This window comes from Dacryopinax primogenitus (genome assembly GCF_000292625.1).
Source record: "Dacryopinax primogenitus strain DJM-731 SS1 chromosome Unknown DACRYscaffold_20, whole genome shotgun sequence".
NCBI lineage: Eukaryota > Fungi > Basidiomycota > Dacrymycetes > Dacrymycetales > Dacrymycetaceae > Dacryopinax > Dacryopinax primogenitus.
The window spans coordinates 258,695-274,214 of NW_024467217.1; the positions used below are offsets into that span (position 1 = coordinate 258,695).

Below are 15,520 nucleotides of genomic sequence, written 5' to 3' on the forward strand. Positions count from 1 at the left end.
GGAATATGAATTCCCAACACGCTCAATGTTCGTACCCCTGTTTCTTGCTAGATTGTTCCACGAATGATTTATGCACGATGGTTAAAGCCTTGCAGTTGGACCATATCGTAACTACATAGAAGTCAGTGTTACTCTGAGCATTTCATAGGAAACGGTGGGACGTACTATCCTCCCCTTATCTCTAGCAATTCATCGTGGGTACCTTGCTCAGCAACAAGTCCTTCGCGCATGAAGTAGATGCGATCACAGTTCTGGATGGTGCTGAGACGGTGAGCAATCGCAATGGTGGTCCTCCCGCGTGACGCCTTGTCCAGAGCCTGCCATATTTAGTTAGCTTCCCAGCTTATAGAAACAATGATAACACTACTTCTTGCACAACTCGCTCGGACTGTGAGTCGAGTGCGGAGGTAGCTTCATCTAGCAGAAGAACTTTCGGGTCCCGTATTAAGGCACGCGCAATGGCAATGCGTTGCTTCTGTCCTCCTGATAGCGCAGTGCCCTTATTACCCACTTGTGTCTCGAACCCATGGGGCAGGGATTGAATGAAGTCGAAGATATTGGCGTCCTGGCACACCTTGTCCAGCTCGGCTTGGGTGACTTCCTCCGGCGGCTTTGTTGCCCCAAGAAGGATGTTAAAACGGATTGAACCAGCATATAGAGTCTGCAAGATAAGTGAGCATGTGGAAACTCGGGGTGAGCGTACAGAACTTACCGGTTCTTGGGACACGATCGCGATGTGTTTCCTATAATCTGCAAGATCCAGTTTCCGGAGGGAGATGCCGTCAATCTATGAAGAAAGAAGGCTCAGAATTTGCTAACATACACCGACTAGAGCTGTTTTACCGTAACGTCACCGAAGAGAGGGTCGTAGAATCTCTCGAAAAGTTGAATCCTGCACGACACGATGTTCTCAGTATAAGAATATCGATGAGGTAGAAATATCAAATACGCACATGGTGCTTTTGCCACATCCACTAGCTCCACAGATAGCGACACTTTCACCAGGTTTGATGGTCAGATTAACACCGCGGAGTACAGGAATCCTTTCATTTATCAGGGTATAGCTGCCCAATAGTATGCTAGACTTACTTCGGTCTGGTGGGATAACGGAAGTGAACCTCCCGGAACTCCAGCTGGCCTTTGAGGTCTTCCGGTACCTTCTGAGCACCAGAAGCAGATGTGATAATGGGGTCAGAGTCCAGGAGCGCCACAGTGCTGGCTGCCCCTCGCTTTGCTAGGGAAATGTCGGGTAGCAGCGCGAATCTGATAGATTGTTAGTTATTACTACATGCAATCAATGAATGGTCATACACATTGCCAGCGGTCATGGAACCAAATACGACGCTCTGAACAGTTGAGGGAACGCAACATGTAGGAATGGATTCAGGTACTAACCATCATTGTGATAAAGAAGTTCTTGACAGAATACCCTTCGTTAGTCAACAATCCAGAGCCATACCAGAACAGCTACAAACGAGTAAGCATCGCTAATAGAGACCAGCACGCGACTGTACATACCAGCGCAATGGTACCGAAGGATGCGGCCTGACTAAACGCGTACAATCCAGTGCTGTAAATGGCAGTACGCTGGGAGTGTCGCAGAGGTTCCTCCAGACTTTTGCTGTACTCAGCGCAGGCTGTCTGTTCACGCTTCAATGAAGCGACTGTGCGAATAGCGCCGGCAACCTCGCAGGCGAGCTTCGAGGATTGCTCGTACGCAAGGACGTTGCGCTTGTCCTTGAGCACTACAACTTGCTATTGTACTTGTGAGAATGAGCTCGGCCGGTCAGAACCAATCTGCTCACCAAGCGCACGATACCAGCCATCAAGGTCAAGGGAATACATGCTAAAGATGATGGAGTTCAGGAAAGACAATAAGATATGGCTTCAGCACACACCTATGCCTACTAGTGCGATTTTCCAACCAAAACAGAGGGCGACGATGGCACCTCCGATTAGGGTTGTAAGGCTCTGAATGATAGCCCCCAGGGTTGCGCCACCAAGACCATTCACTTTCTGCGGATTCTCCGACAAGTTCGACGTGAGCACGCCAGTGGAATGGCGCTCTTCATCGTACCACGCAGCTAACCATACGTAAGTAGAAGACCGGACAACGGTTGGAAGATACATTACCATCCTGTCGCAGAAGGGCCGTAAAGCTGCTGTTCCTTATCTTGCTGGTCAGCAGAGCCGCTGCCTTGCCAAAGAAGAGGCTTTGGAACATGAGCCAAACAGAAGCGACTATTGCAATGATAAAAAATCTAGAAATGCTTTTAAGCATACTTTCTGTGGGTAAGAAGCAACCGATTACAGTAGTGCATTGTGATTCCCAGCGTTCCGCAAATCTTGACCAGTGCTCTGGAATCCCTCAATGGCGCCACCTGTACGGCGTTAGACTACAGTAGTATAGTGAAAGACTAGTGAGAACATACCATAAACAATGCCAAACACCGGATAGACCATGCCGGTCGCTGCAGATGTGCAGATGCGTCAGTGTTACAGTTCCTGGACAGATTCTTGACTTGACTTACCCATAGCAGCGCATGAACCCAGAGCATAATAAGGCAGCGACTCTTTGCAGAGCTTGCTCATCCGGTAGAAGAGATATAACATAGAATAATCTTGGTCCACGAGCGGCTCCACATCCTTGTTGGTATTCACACTGGCAACAGAGCGGCTCGTCAGAACTCGAGCTAACCCGCTGGCCGGTCGGATCTCAATCTCCGGCTTCACAGACACAACTGATTCTGCGTCATCCGTACCATCGCTTCGGGTTTCGACGCCAACCAAAGGCACTTCTGCCGTTTCTGGATGCGATTCTTCACGCAGCTTCTGAGCATTGACAAGACGGTGATAAGGTCCGTCGTGTGCGACCAGTTCATCGTGAGTGCCGTGCTCAATAACTGTGCCCTGATCCATGACGTAGATTTGATCGGCATCTACAATGAAGAAGGGTCAGTCAAGACACTTACATGGGGGTTGACGTGCCTTTGATCGTAGTAAGTCGATGTGCAATGGTAATCGTTGTCCTTCCACGAGATGCTTTGTCAAGAGCTTGTTGCACAACACCCTCAGATTGCGTGTCGAGCGCAGATGTCTGCCGGAAGGATCAACGTGAACCCAGACTGCAAGACTTAGCACCTACAGCCTCATCCAGCAGAAGAATCCGCGGGTTAGAAACACTGCATGTATGTTAGCCATTGAAGAGGTCTGCAGAACGACCCGGGTCCTTACATTGCACGAGCGATGGCAATACGTTCTATGCGAATGTCAATACAATAGTTTTCCTTACGACAGGGCGAGCTTACGTTTCTGACCACCGCTCATCAACAGACCAGCCTGGCCGACGTTCGTATCATAACCATCGGGTAGACTGCGGATGAAATTGTCGGCGTTCGCCTCGATGGCCGCGTCTTTGATCAGAACAAACTTCTCATCTGGCGAGGCGTGCTCGTAGGGGGGTACCAAGGAGGCCGTATGCAATATTCTCTTTCACAGTAGTGCCGAAAAAGGTGGGTTCCTGCAACGTGTTTGTGATGATGCTTTAAAGTTGGGACACGATTGGCGACGCACCTGTGAGACGAGCCCGATCGGGTTCTCAGCCACTGGATGTTCAGATCCTTCACGTCTACACCATCCACCTTCACCGATCCTTCAATGGGGTCATAGAACCGCTCCACTAGACTGACGATAGTACTCTTCCCACTCCCGCTTGCGCCTACCAGTGCTGCCGTCTTCCCAGGTTCGAAATCAATGGAGATACCCTTGAGAATTTCGACTTCCGGTCTAGAGGAGTAGCGGAAGCGCACGTTCTCGAAGGTAATACGGCCTTCGCAGGTGGCAGGCTTAAGTCCAGCAGGGGAGAGTGAGTCAATACTGGGCACGCGGTCAATGGTGGCCCAGATCTTCGAGGCAGCAGTGCGAGCGGCAGCAAGAGCTAATGGGTGGATCAACACCCAAATAACGGAATAAGCGAGAACACGCACATTGCATCTCGGGAGCCATCTGCGCGAGTGAGAAGGATCCCAGCACAATAGCCATGAACACGTTGACAATTACACCAACATCGCCGATGCCGTCAAGAACAAGCGTAGTCCCATAGTAGAAGGCCAAGGCATATGCGCTCCAGAGGACAAAGAAGAACACCCACATGAGTATACTCTGGGAGATCATGTTCGTCATCTGCGCATGATACGCAATGTCGACGTGCATCTTGTACAACTTGGAGAGAGTATCTTGGATGCCAAAAGCCTTGGTCGTACGGATTGTGCTGATAACTTCCTCAGCCAAGCTTCCACTGGCTGCGATCGCATCCTGGTTCGTTTTAAGAGCCTTGCCAACGAAGTACGCAACGATGGTGACGGAGATGGAGATACAGGGCAAAATAGACGTGAGCGCCAGTGCGAGTCGCCAGCTCCGAATGTAGGCAATGATGTAGCCAGCGACGAAGCCGGATAGATAGGTCATGATAATTGGGACCTTCTCGCCAATCCCGGACTGGATGAGCTGGGTATTCGCCTGGATGCGAGTCGCGACTTCGCCTGCACCGAGGGTGTCGAAGAAGGCGATGTCGTGGCGTAAGACAGTCTGTAGGTAGGCTTGCCGTATGTATAATAACGCGTCAGTTTAGGGTGCTCGACTTGCCACGATGCCACGTACCCGCTTTGCTGCCAGGTCGCCGGTGTATGTCCAGATGAGCATATAGATATGAGTGGTCACATACATGCCCCCTGCAATGATAGCAATATACATCGCGTCCTGCCGCGCCGTGGTCAAGAAGTCGCCTGCGATGGACGAAAAGTCCGGGGTTCCACCTCCCTGAAGTGCAGCACCAAGAACGACGAATCCTTGGGTGAGCTTCCCGAACATGAGTGACATGAGCGGCTGAGCCGACCCGGCCGCGCATGCGCAGAGCAACCCAATGAAATTGAGGAAGAGCTCCCGACGGGTCGAAAAGCGGAAAACCGAGGTGAACGATACTGGGCCACCGGACTCGTCGACAACTGACTTGATGGCTGTTGCTTCCTCCTTGGCGAGGATGTCCTCTTTGACTGGTTTCTGCTTGCGTCGTCGGAAGAGGCCATGTCCCTTCTCTGGCTCGCCTGCAGGAGGACCCTTCTCAGATATCGCATCGCCCGAGTCGTCATGTACGCGAGCCGAAGCCTTTTCGTTCAGGACGAGTACCGGACTGGTTACTGGTGATGGAACAACTGCGAAATCCCGTGCACCCGTCGCATTCTTGAGTAGGATGTTCAGTGCAATTTCGGCAATCCGGGCACATTGAAAACTCACATCTTTTATGTTTACAGGAACAGTCTGCGCAGCTTCAACCATTGAATCCGACTGGATGGTGACAGTTGATAAATCCCTAGCATCCTTGACCATGTCGTCCTTCGATCCCTGCACCACGGATGGAGGCTGATCCATTGTGATAGGTGCTGATGTTGCTCCGATGACAGAGGAGTCGACATCGATGGTACTGACTTGAGGCGGGTCGATTGCGGCCTCCACGGGTGCCTCCTTCGGTGTTGCGTTTGTCTGTTCCATTGTCCGCTGGTTCAAGAGATCGAGGAGTTCAACAACGCAAAGAGCAAAGAGAGGTGGAACTTGTTTATCTGTCTGCCAAGCCCGAATATAATATGTTTTCTACACCCAAACTGGAGGGGAGTGCGGCCGACAACTGTCAAATATCCAATGTATTCGATGACCTACTTGCTGAGGGCAGCGAAGAAGAGTTTGTTGAGACAGAGAGCCGCGAGAAGTAGAAAGGGGCGGCGGGTATATCCGGTCGCGTCACTTGTGCGTATGATTCGGGGCTGCGGAAAACTGGTCTTAGCGGCCGCCGGAGATATCTAAATAAAAAATTGATCGGTAAAGGGACAATCTGCCGACGGTCAACATCAAAGTGATCAGAGACCTACCAGACGTTTATCTTGTGGTCGGTCACAACTCAAGCAGGCTGGACGTGATGTCTTCCAGATCTCCAAACTCCGCCAGACAAGACCTAAGGAACACTGCGTGGTGTACCTCAGAAGGTATTTTCGTTCCTGGTCACCGGGCGTCGACGGTCTCACACGCGCTTGAAACGATCAGCATATAAAGCGGACACCTCGGACCAAGACGGCGTACCTTCCACGTATCGCAACATTCTTGATTCGTCGCCTGAGGAGGGTTCGCAGGAGCCGCAGAGCCGTAAGGGTTCCTGGTTGTCCGTGCCCGTTTGGTCGCGAGGCTGGAGGTTGGGGATCAGACCAATGACATAAGCGGCGTTCGCCAAAGCTACGGAACCGATGAAAGTCCGGGGTCCGAATACCGAAAGCCGCCGGTGGAGGCTGCTGCGTACTGCCCATTGGTTCTCAATAAGAATACATGAGAGGCAGGACAGCGCCTTCACAGGGTGTATTCGTCAAACGCGTGTTGGTGGTTGATTCGAGAGTTTATGAAGAGGGAACCTGGTGTTTATACCCCTTTATGACCACGTGATCCCACCGATTCGCCGATCGAGAGTTGACGTCGAACGATCACATTTCAAAACTGTGTCACCTTGCCGCACTGGTTTGCTTCGCCTCTATCGTCTGTCCTCTCGGCGCCAAATTGCCATGTTTTGTTGTTCGGGTTCCAAACCGAAAGAGGAACCGACACCCTGGTCAAACCATGGTCTTCTCTTCGCGGTCGCGACGGAAGATGCGAGTATCACGGTAACTGTCCGACGGCACGGAACGGCATGGGCTCATTTAGTTCACATTCATGGGCGGCTGCTTCGTCTCATATCTCGAGGTGGTCTAGCCCTTCTGTTGATCGTTTTCTGTATGTCTTCGAGGTTGAATTGGCTTCTCTGGCTTCAGACGATGGTAAGCAGGAATGTGCGCACATCCAGTCCGCGCCAGTCGAGCTGAATAACCACACAACCTCATTCATGTTGTCAGAGACACGCTAATGTACTCTGGGCAGCATATCAGCACATATCTTTCTCTCTACTCCGCATCTATTGTCTTCAAATTTGCCCAGTTCAGAACCTGGCGACCTGGATCAAAAGAAGCATGCCTCATCGCCTTTCATCAGCTTCTGGTCTGGTGTCGGTCTTTGCTAACGTCTGAAACCTTCGGGACGCATGTCTTCATTTATCATTCGATCTACATTCTGTACAGCAACATGAAGGAATGGAAAGAGCAGAGATCGACGGGATGACTCGCCATGGGTCGATCCCATTTCACCGGTGACTTGAAGCAAAGTTGGATACCTGCGCATACATAAACCTGTGGCCCTGTAAAATCTAGGCGGATCACCCTCTTTCCCCCTCTCACCCCTTTCCCTTCCCCATCCAACTCGTACGCACTCATCTGCGTCAGTCATTCATTCATCCCATCCAGTCATTCCCTCCCTCCTCACGCACGTTACACAACACTCCCTTACACTGTCCATCATGCACTCTTTCTCCGTCCTCCTGGCAGCGCTCGCCTTGCCCTCCTTCGTCCTGGGCGTCATCCTTCCTCGTTCCCCATTGCTGGATGTATGCGCGCATGTCGAGCTTAATCTCTTCGCTGAGCTCGGCCTTATCACTGATATTCTGGACCTTCTCCATCTCGGTCTTCCTATCGGTGTCATCGGCGAGCTTGATGTGTGTCTCTGCTTGAGCGCATTACCCCGTCTGTCTCAATTATGCCTATATATGCGCGTTTCTGATTGGTTACAGTCTTCTTAACTGCAAACGTGGATGCTGCCGCCGCTGTTACGCTTGCTGGCGACACCGCCGTCTCCGGTTTCCTTGCTGCCGAGGTGTGTTTTCACGTATATGCATGTCCCACTTTACTGACACCGGATATGAAGATCAACCGCCTTGCTGGTGGGCAGAGCTGCCATTACCCGCCTAACTCCAAGGCCTTCTGTTCGCCGGCTGTCCCTTGTAGCTGGTCTTGTGACGTGAGTCTTGTTCTTCTATCGTCTTTTACCTCCTGACACCCCACAGACCGGATACCACAAGGTTGGCAACCAGTGCCTGCCCGTCCAGACGGCTCCTTCACCCCCCGTGCGAAGGTCGGTTGCCCCCAGCTGCCCTATGGCTGGTGAACGTGTCTGCGGCACCGCGAACGGAAAGAGTCAATGGGAGTGCGTAAACGTACTGTCCGAACTTGAGAGCTGTAAGTGACTTGCTACCCCCCTCCGGTCCCCTCGGCTCATGAGTGTACGCATACAGGTGGAGGCTGTACCTATGCACCTCCCTTCCCCGAGCTCGCTGCTACCACACCCCTCGGCACAGACTGTACTTCCATTCCCCACGTCGCAGACGTTCGCTGCTCTCGAGGTGCATGCGTTGTCCAGAAGTGCGATGATGGTTTCGTTCCCTCAAGCGACCGTTCCACGTGCATCACCACCCAGCTCGGCTCCTATGACACGAGCTCCATCAAGGCCAGCCACCTTGCGCACGGGCATCACGTCGTCTCTGGCTTCCTTGGCCATATGGTCGGAATGGTCTCCGGCAAATAAACGACCGTTTCGGACCTTAAATCGAACGTTTCTCTCTTCGATTCTTCCCTCCGATGTTGTGATATGGCTCAGGACTTTGATACCCGCTTGTTCTGGCGACGAATGATCCTGTTGTTGTTCCTCATCCTCCCTCATGCCTCCCATATACCTTGCTTTGTTTCGCTTTCGTCTGACGACGATACCTTCTACTGGTCATCTCCGTTTGGGGATGGTCGGTGTGAACCCTTGGTACAAACTGCTGAAAATTGGGTTTCGTTCTTTCGTTGCTTGGTGAACAGGCGGCCTAAAGAATAGTTCGAGCTAGGTCGATAGTCGCTGTTCTGTACCGGACTTCGCAAATACATGGAGACCGGACTCCTTTACACACATTCGACCTGCATTGTTGTCCTTTTCGACAACAGAACGTTGCGAATCACTGTCCGATTGGGCGTGTGCCGTGCATGAGGGCAGTTCACAAATTGTATTGTGATGGAACAATACTGTCTACTAAAGCAAGATGGCATTCTCGTAGCGTGTGCACATACACTCGACAACTCGCGGTATCGAACTACCGATCTGTGATTCTCCTATGCAAGTTGGAAGACATGCAACAGCTCGAGAGGAAGTCACACGATAATACAGATAGATACTGGACAGTTATCAGCTCTCAGCGTGCGTGATGCTACTGTCAGACGTACTCATCATTTATTCTTTTCTCATCGTGATTGATGTCCCAGGGCGTATGCTCCAGAAAGAATCCTGCCATTCCTGAACAATGTGCCTTAAGACCACCTAGAAAACAGCACGATTAGCTCAGGTTCGAGACCCAATACGTAGCAAAACGAGGAAGGATCAGGGCTGCTCTGCGTATATGAGCGGCCTGGGTGTTGGTCACCATTGCCCCTTGTCCGTAGACAGGAACTCGGACTGGTGCACAGCGTAGAATCATCATGCGAAATTTGTGGGAGAAGGGGATGTGGGGGTAAATGGTGTGCTGGGCACTCACCTTATTCATCTGTCATAACGAGGCGAAGACAGATTGATGATGATACACTTAAAGGAGCTCGAGAGTAAAGCAGGAGTCAGAGTTCACATCGCAGGGAAGGAGAGAGAGAAAGGCAGGAACGATGAGGATCCTCACTTTTTTACTTCGGGGTTGCGCCTCCGACTCGGTGGCTATGATATTTACGTTAGAAGGCACTGAGTAAAGGAAGATGACTAATATCAATATCAATTAAGTAGCTCTCAGCAACCCAAAAAAAAGTACAGCGATATCATATTCTTTCGTAGATACTCATTGATTCCTTTAGACACCACCTTGCTGTTCGGGCAAGGGCAGTTTCTCGTCCCCTTTTCTAGGCGGCGCATTACCAATCCTGTTCAATGCATCCTCCTCCTTATCAAGACTGTAGAAACAAAACCAGAATACCACGCCAGCTACGAAGGAGATGACAGCAGCAACTCCGTAGTTCCATATCAGCAGAGGGTCGCCCGCAAGCGGATTGAGTGCTTCGTTCAGAGCAGAGGAGATGGCCGACATGAACAGGAAGACGGACATGACCAGAGACCTCATGCTCTTCGGCGCTTTTGTGAAGGCGTACTCCAGACCGGTGATAGAAGCGAAAATTTCGGAGAAAGCACTGCACAGAGACCTCAATAAGTGGTTTTGATAGGTGTCAGAGTTACGCACACTAAGACATATGAGCCGGACTGGATCCAGACGTTAAGCGGCGAAGGATCGCAAGTAGGATCGTTTGCATAGAATCCGCAAGGGGATGTCTTGTAAACGTAGTACTGAGTGACAGCCGCCCAGATCATGGCTGCAGCTGCCATCATGAACCCGGTAAAGATACGCTTGATCGGGCTGAAGTTGATACCGATACGACGGAGACCTGGATAGACCTAAAGCATGTTTGTCAGCAGTCGTCAGAGAATCTGATTATTAGACTCACAAACATGTCACAGATGGGGATGAAAATAATCAAAGCGAGCGGGTCAAGGTTGTTGATGACATCATTCGGGAACCCATTGGTGGTCATGGTGGCGGCTTGCGAGGTCAAGTTGTTATTCAATTGCTAATTTTCCGTGAGTTTCTAGGCTTTGGGCTGGATGGGGTAGGGGACTCACGTTATAGGAAATCCAGTAAAGTGGGTAGAACAAGAACACCGCGCACGCCTTGAGGCCCCTCATCACCTCGTCGACGAATTCGTCGTCCCAAGTAAGCCACTTTGGCCTGTCCCTACCATGTGACTTCATATAGTATCCCAGTTTTGCACGATTCCAGAAGTCTGGGTCGTTATAGGCTTGGTGGAAGCGCGAAGGGGAGAAGGTGAAGCAGGGAGCCATACAGGTGCGCCAGATGCGCAGGGATTGCCCGAGGACGGAACCTTTGGGAGGGGACTTGATGTACATCCTATTTCCGATGACGAGGACTATGGGACAGACTGAAAGGCGTGTAAGAATGACGGTGGGATCTTTGTGGAAGAATACGCACGGCAAAACATGATGGTTGGAAGCATGTATGCGAGCCAGTATCCGACGTACTTCTCGGAATAGGTCATGCCGATCTGACCAACGAGAGCTCCGACATTGATCATGACTGTGACGATGCATCAGATTAGCACACAAGCTTTAGCGGATAAGAACGCACGATAGAAGTACAGATAGATCCTCGCCGTAGTGACCGCTGGATCCAAGATCACCCTCTCACCCTTGTTGGTAGTGACGATCATCATCGTCTCCGGTCCTTTATGCTGCTCTGCAACGAGCGGGGAGATGTTGGCTTTGAACCCTCCAGTGCCGAGGCCCATGATGATCAGTGCAATAACGAAGCACGCCAGCGAGCCGTTTGTATTTCTTATCACGGAGGGGATCGCAGACATCGTCATTAAGATGTGGCCGATCCTGGATTGAGCTATCAGGGTTATGTCACACAATGGCAAACACAATGAATTCGCGTACAAAGCAATGGCAACGCTCCAGCAGACTGTCTTGAACCGGCCCAAGTGCGTATCCGCAATATATGCGCCGAATAAGGGGATAACGTAAACCCAGAACGAGTTGAAGGTGGTCAAGCCGGTACTTGCGTTAGTACCCAGGCCCAGTGCACCAGGCGTGCCCGTTGGGTTCTTGCCCGTGATCGAGCCAGGAGGAAGCGGACGTTGGATGAAGTTGGTGAAGACGGCAGTGGTACCGTAGTATGAGAATCGTTCGCACAGCTCTACGAATGCGATGAGGTAGGTGGCCCAATTGCTGCATTCTCCCAGTCAACACGAATTTGAGAAGTAACGAAGACAAGAAAGGCTCACATAGGCCCGCTGATGCGCCGAAGCTTGTTCGGTCCGTGCATTTCCTCCTCGGTGGGCTCGTCGCCCCAATGTGCCCCCGCAGGAAGAATATGTTCATCGATATTGGGGAGCTTGTATGTACCGTCGTCCTTCTTCTCGCTCGGGCCCTCATTGCTGGGGCTGGAAAATTCAGGGAAGGGCTCAAGTTCCCCCGCGATGCCCATAACGAGTTCGTCAGTTGGCTTGTCGGCCAGGACTGCGTAGGTTGGTTGACTTTCAGAAACTTTGGAGAAGAGTTATGCGAGGCTCAGAATCGCAAGTTCAACAAGATAAATGGGTCGCTTATTGCAGAAAGTTGCCAGAGCAGGGGCGGTTGACGTGATCGCACACCCCGAGGAAACTGTGACCAATGGTGTATGTAGTTTGGAGTAGCCGACATGATTCTTTTATAAGCTCCAGATGGCAGCCTTCCTCGCCGTATTACCGGTGACCTTCGGGGAGCAAGTAAGCTAAGGGGAGGGTGCGGGGCCGGCGGGCTACCTCATCCAGCCTCGTCCGACGTGCGACGTGTGTGCACTAGCGGGTGCGGCGGGATACATTCCAATGGGCGCAGAGATACGCTTTCGTCGGGGCTGTCATGTTGGTGCGAAGGTTTAGGTGTCGCACGACCGTTCGAAAAGCAAAACATGGTGGTACGGGTCCAACAGCGTCAGGAAGGGAAAGGAAGAGACGGGAAAATCCGCCCGTGGTGTTAAACGATAGCACGTGAAGGTGCGTGAGCGCTTGGCACACCTCAATCCGCCCCGACCGGGATTTTCTAGGCGAGCGGAGCTTCCCTCCTTTAGTCCTTGCCCCTCGACGGTCTACCTAAAAAGCTGACAGTCGCATGTGGTGCCTGTTTCTCATTTTGTGAACACATGTACCAGCGGCTTCTGCGTCAAACAACAAATTGTTGTGCCATACGTCTGTGGATGTCTGACCAGGCCGCAATTGTCTAGCGCTCAGGGATTGGACACTCACCGGTCAGTTGTGCATTCAGTACAATCACGAGACAATGCATATGAACTTCAATACTGCTGAAGCACAAGGTAAGAGGGGAAATTGCTGCCTAAAGAAGGCCAACCCATTCAGCGCCGAGTCATGCACTTGTCTGTTGTTGCGAATTTTGCTAGACATCAGGCGCTCCCGGGGGCGCCTATACTGTTGTTCGGTGATGTCGGTGATGTCTGTCGCCCGCTGCGGAATGACAGTTCAGGCAATCCCACAACGCGCCATCTGGCGCAATGATCCTTCAACAATGACATCTGTCGTCTCTCCTGTCAACAACGCGCACTGCAGGGGAGTTTGCTGCAAGGGACGGATGGCACCAGATTCTGACATGCCCTTCCCGATGTCTTCCGCCTACGTCTATCCCTAGCATCATCAGGACCAATCCCACGCCCGGATCTCTCCTTCCCGCGCCACCCAGTACCTTGACCCAATCTACTGCATCCCATTCCCAACACTCTTTAATCTCAAGCCCCCTTGACGATTGCCGCCACTCTGGTGTCGAACCCTTCGCTGCGGATAGGCATCTCCGGAGTGTGGAACGGGTTCTTCATGACCCCGTCTGCGTAGGCTTCGTAGACTCGACGGAGGACGAGGTCGGCGTTTGTGAGCGGTTCGGCGGGAGAGGTGAGGAGTACGAATTTCGTTCCTAGAAAAGTAGATTAGCCAAACATACTCATTCCGTATTGCCCGAATTTGTGGAACATGAGGCGCACCGCGCGATAGCAACGCGCCAGAGCCGCAATGGAGCCAGAGGAACAGGCAGACGCAGACACGTACCAGTCGCAGTCAACAATACATGCATCTTAAACGTCTCCGCCTCTATGACCTGACAACCCGAGCTGCTCCCCGTAGGGGATAGCCTTGCCGTAATCGCATGAATCCCATGTAGCGTCCCAGCAAGCACGAGTGCGTCGTTCGAAGTCAGGGGTGCGAGTCCCTCTGTGCTGAGTTAGTTGCTATCGCGAGCACGTAAATGGGAAGGGTTTGGAGGACGGACCGTTGAAGGTGCGCTGGTAGACTAGCCCACCGGCTTTGTTGATCACCCAGAGGGAGTAAATGGCCATGGAAGCTGGGAAAGATTAGTGGCGCCGAAATGCGTTGAGAGGCAAAATGAAGGTCACGTGACACCGCCCACACTTCGCTGTCTTCTGTGTGATATGACTGTGCCCAGCTGCAGCACCTGCCTTTGCTTGCGCTCACTCTTTATCCTCCACCATGACAACCTATGAAGAATACCGGAAACAATGGGAGCTAGACAGAAAAGAAGCTAAAACGTACCTGCTGACTCGAGGCATTCCACTGGCTGGCACACAAACAATTGTCTCTTACGACATCCCCGTTTCCACTATTGACATGGATGCTGCCCTGGGGATACTTCCTTATGCGCCTCCCGTTCAACCACAACTACCTCCTATGGAAGATCCAGAGACTGTTCCTCTAACTCTAACTACCAGCTTGCAAACTGGCAAGGACAGATGGGCACAAGTATGGTTGGCAACGGCACACCTTGACTTTGCCACATCTCAGGAGCACCCAGTGAAGTGACTCCTACTGTACCGTAGATACAATAGATAGTCTAATTGAGCTCTTGTGTGAACCTCCTATGGGTGAGCATGCTTCCGGATAACAAATGGCAGTATACTGGTATGGCGGTATATGCACGATGATATGTTTGAGTAGGATGTGATGTCAAGGAGTGGGGCTAGCTAGAAAGGGAATACAGAGTGGTTGAAGGGGAAGAGTCTGGCCTCCCATTACAGGGGGATAAGAGCTATCTAATATAGAATCTAAAGGAATGTGGAGGTGGTATATGGAATATACCATGGAAGATACCTGAAACCAATCAAGTAAGACACACCCTTGATATTGGTCTGGCAGTATCCGGATACTGCATGCGAGCCGGTAAAACAGATGTTCCGGTAACAGATATATTGGGTATGGCTACGAAGGACTAACTACAATACACCGGTCGTCGTCAAACTTTTTCATGAAGCTCTGTTCGCGCGCACATACAAAAGTGGTTTCGAATGTTATGCCAGTTGGTCTGCTGCCGCACTCTCCGGGTCGAGGCATGGGGATATGAACAGGCCAAGGCTTTGCAAGGCCTTTTGTTGCCGCACTCATACGGGTTCTACCGCGTCCGTCCGCATATTCCCGTCCGCTGCCCGTTCAACAGTCTGATTGTATAGTAGTTTGAACTCCCATGCCGCCAGATTGTCGTTGGTCATGTGATGGAGTACATAGAAGGCCATTCTTTCAAGCGAGACTATGAAGCCATGGTCGATGGCTCGTTCTACTCGATGGAGAGTCGACTGAAGAGGGAACCTGTGGTAGGTCAAACTTTTCGCTGGGAATCTGCCTTGAAGAAGCTGACGCGTTCTTTTGAAGTTACAACAACTCGCACTTAGTGTTTATTGCCTGCATCTATGTGGTGTCCACCATGGCGACTTGTCTCTCGGGAACATAAGGCAACTCCCTGGGCCGTCCCCTTTCTTTGTGTTCCTCGACTTTGCTCAATGCGCTCCATATACCTTCTACACGACGTGGAAAGGCAAGCCGGATTGTACAGGATTATGGCAGTGCCTTGGAGAAATCGAGTCATCGGAGAATGTCGTTGCTTGGGTTGATCCCGCTTTCGCCGGCGGCGAGCCTTGGGCCGTAAATCTTTTCAATGAGCAGGCCCTCACACTATATAAGTGGTCGGTTAACGCTGCTGAGAG

The 15,520-nt window shown here is 51.6% G+C and overlaps 4 protein-coding genes across 4 annotated transcripts; 1 reads left to right on the plus strand and 3 right to left on the minus strand.

Annotated features, from left to right (window-relative positions):
* Positions 1-68: 68 nt before the first annotated feature.
* Positions 69-5,547, minus strand: DACRYDRAFT_96725 (multidrug resistance protein 1; the record flags this gene model as incomplete). The annotated part of the gene is made up of 24 exons (XM_040777397.1): positions 69-111; positions 166-317; positions 368-661; positions 713-787; positions 844-892; positions 954-1,043; positions 1,090-1,263; positions 1,312-1,346; positions 1,396-1,467; positions 1,519-1,755; positions 1,806-1,846; positions 1,899-2,084; positions 2,134-2,261; positions 2,312-2,381; positions 2,433-2,471; positions 2,532-2,939; positions 2,989-3,097; positions 3,146-3,182; positions 3,235-3,259; positions 3,309-3,487; positions 3,574-3,937; positions 3,987-4,598; positions 4,656-5,163; positions 5,293-5,547. The coding sequence occupies 24 exons, from the start codon at positions 5,545-5,547 to the stop codon at positions 69-71; spliced, it is 4,182 nt and encodes a 1,393-aa protein (XP_040625007.1).
* Positions 5,548-6,876: 1,329 nt separating this feature from the next.
* Positions 6,877-8,484, plus strand: DACRYDRAFT_118871 (uncharacterized protein; the record flags this gene model as incomplete). Its single annotated transcript, XM_040770679.1, has 5 exons — positions 6,877-7,646; positions 7,694-7,776; positions 7,828-7,920; positions 7,967-8,138; positions 8,195-8,484. Exons 1-5 carry the CDS (start codon positions 7,424-7,426, stop codon positions 8,482-8,484), a joined length of 861 nt encoding a protein of 286 aa, XP_040625008.1. The 5' UTR covers positions 6,877-7,423.
* A 1,236-nt stretch (positions 8,485-9,720) lies between these two features.
* Positions 9,721-12,288, minus strand: DACRYDRAFT_24629 (MFS peptide transporter putative). Its single transcript, XM_040773764.1, has 8 exons — positions 11,772-12,288; positions 11,425-11,715; positions 11,114-11,367; positions 10,958-11,062; positions 10,591-10,907; positions 10,416-10,538; positions 10,154-10,365; positions 9,721-10,103 (listed from the first exon to the last, which is right to left on the minus strand). The coding sequence occupies exons 1-8, from the start codon at positions 11,972-11,974 to the stop codon at positions 9,770-9,772; spliced, it is 1,839 nt and encodes a 612-aa protein (XP_040625009.1). The 5' UTR covers positions 11,975-12,288; the 3' UTR covers positions 9,721-9,769.
* A 751-nt stretch (positions 12,289-13,039) lies between these two features.
* DACRYDRAFT_24630 (transport protein particle complex subunit) lies at positions 13,040-14,537 on the minus strand. The gene is made up of 4 exons (XM_040773765.1): positions 13,922-14,537; positions 13,798-13,869; positions 13,578-13,739; positions 13,040-13,446 (listed from the first exon to the last, which is right to left on the minus strand). Exons 2-4 carry the CDS (start codon positions 13,862-13,864, stop codon positions 13,265-13,267), a joined length of 411 nt encoding a protein of 136 aa, XP_040625010.1. The 5' UTR covers positions 13,865-13,869; positions 13,922-14,537; the 3' UTR covers positions 13,040-13,264.
* Between the last annotated feature and the right edge of the window lie 983 nt (positions 14,538-15,520).

What these genes read in the sequence shown, in the direction of transcription:
- DACRYDRAFT_24629 (XM_040773764.1), bottom strand. Translation starts at nt 11,974, where the DNA reads ATGGGCATCGCGGGGGAACTTGAGCCCTTCCCTGAATTTTCCAGCCCC. An exon ending in GATCTATCTGTACTTCTATC is followed by an intron (nt 11,063 to 11,113) that starts GTGCGTTCTTAT and finishes GCATCGTCACAG; the next exon opens with TCATGATCAATGTCGGAGCT. An exon ending in TTTACTGGATTTCCTATAAC is followed by an intron (nt 10,539 to 10,590) that starts GTGAGTCCCCTA and finishes ACGGAAAATTAG; the next exon opens with CAATTGAATAACAACTTGAC.
- DACRYDRAFT_24630 (XM_040773765.1), bottom strand. Translation starts at nt 13,864, where the DNA reads ATGGCCATTTACTCCCTCTGGGTGATCAACAAAGCCGGTGGGCTAGTC. An exon ending in CTACCAGCGCACCTTCAACG is followed by an intron (nt 13,740 to 13,797) that starts GTCCGTCCTCCA and finishes AACTCAGCACAG; the next exon opens with AGGGACTCGCACCCCTGACT. An exon ending in TGTATTGTTGACTGCGACTG is followed by an intron (nt 13,447 to 13,577) that starts GTACGTGTCTGC and finishes CTACTTTTCTAG; the next exon opens with GAACGAAATTCGTACTCCTC.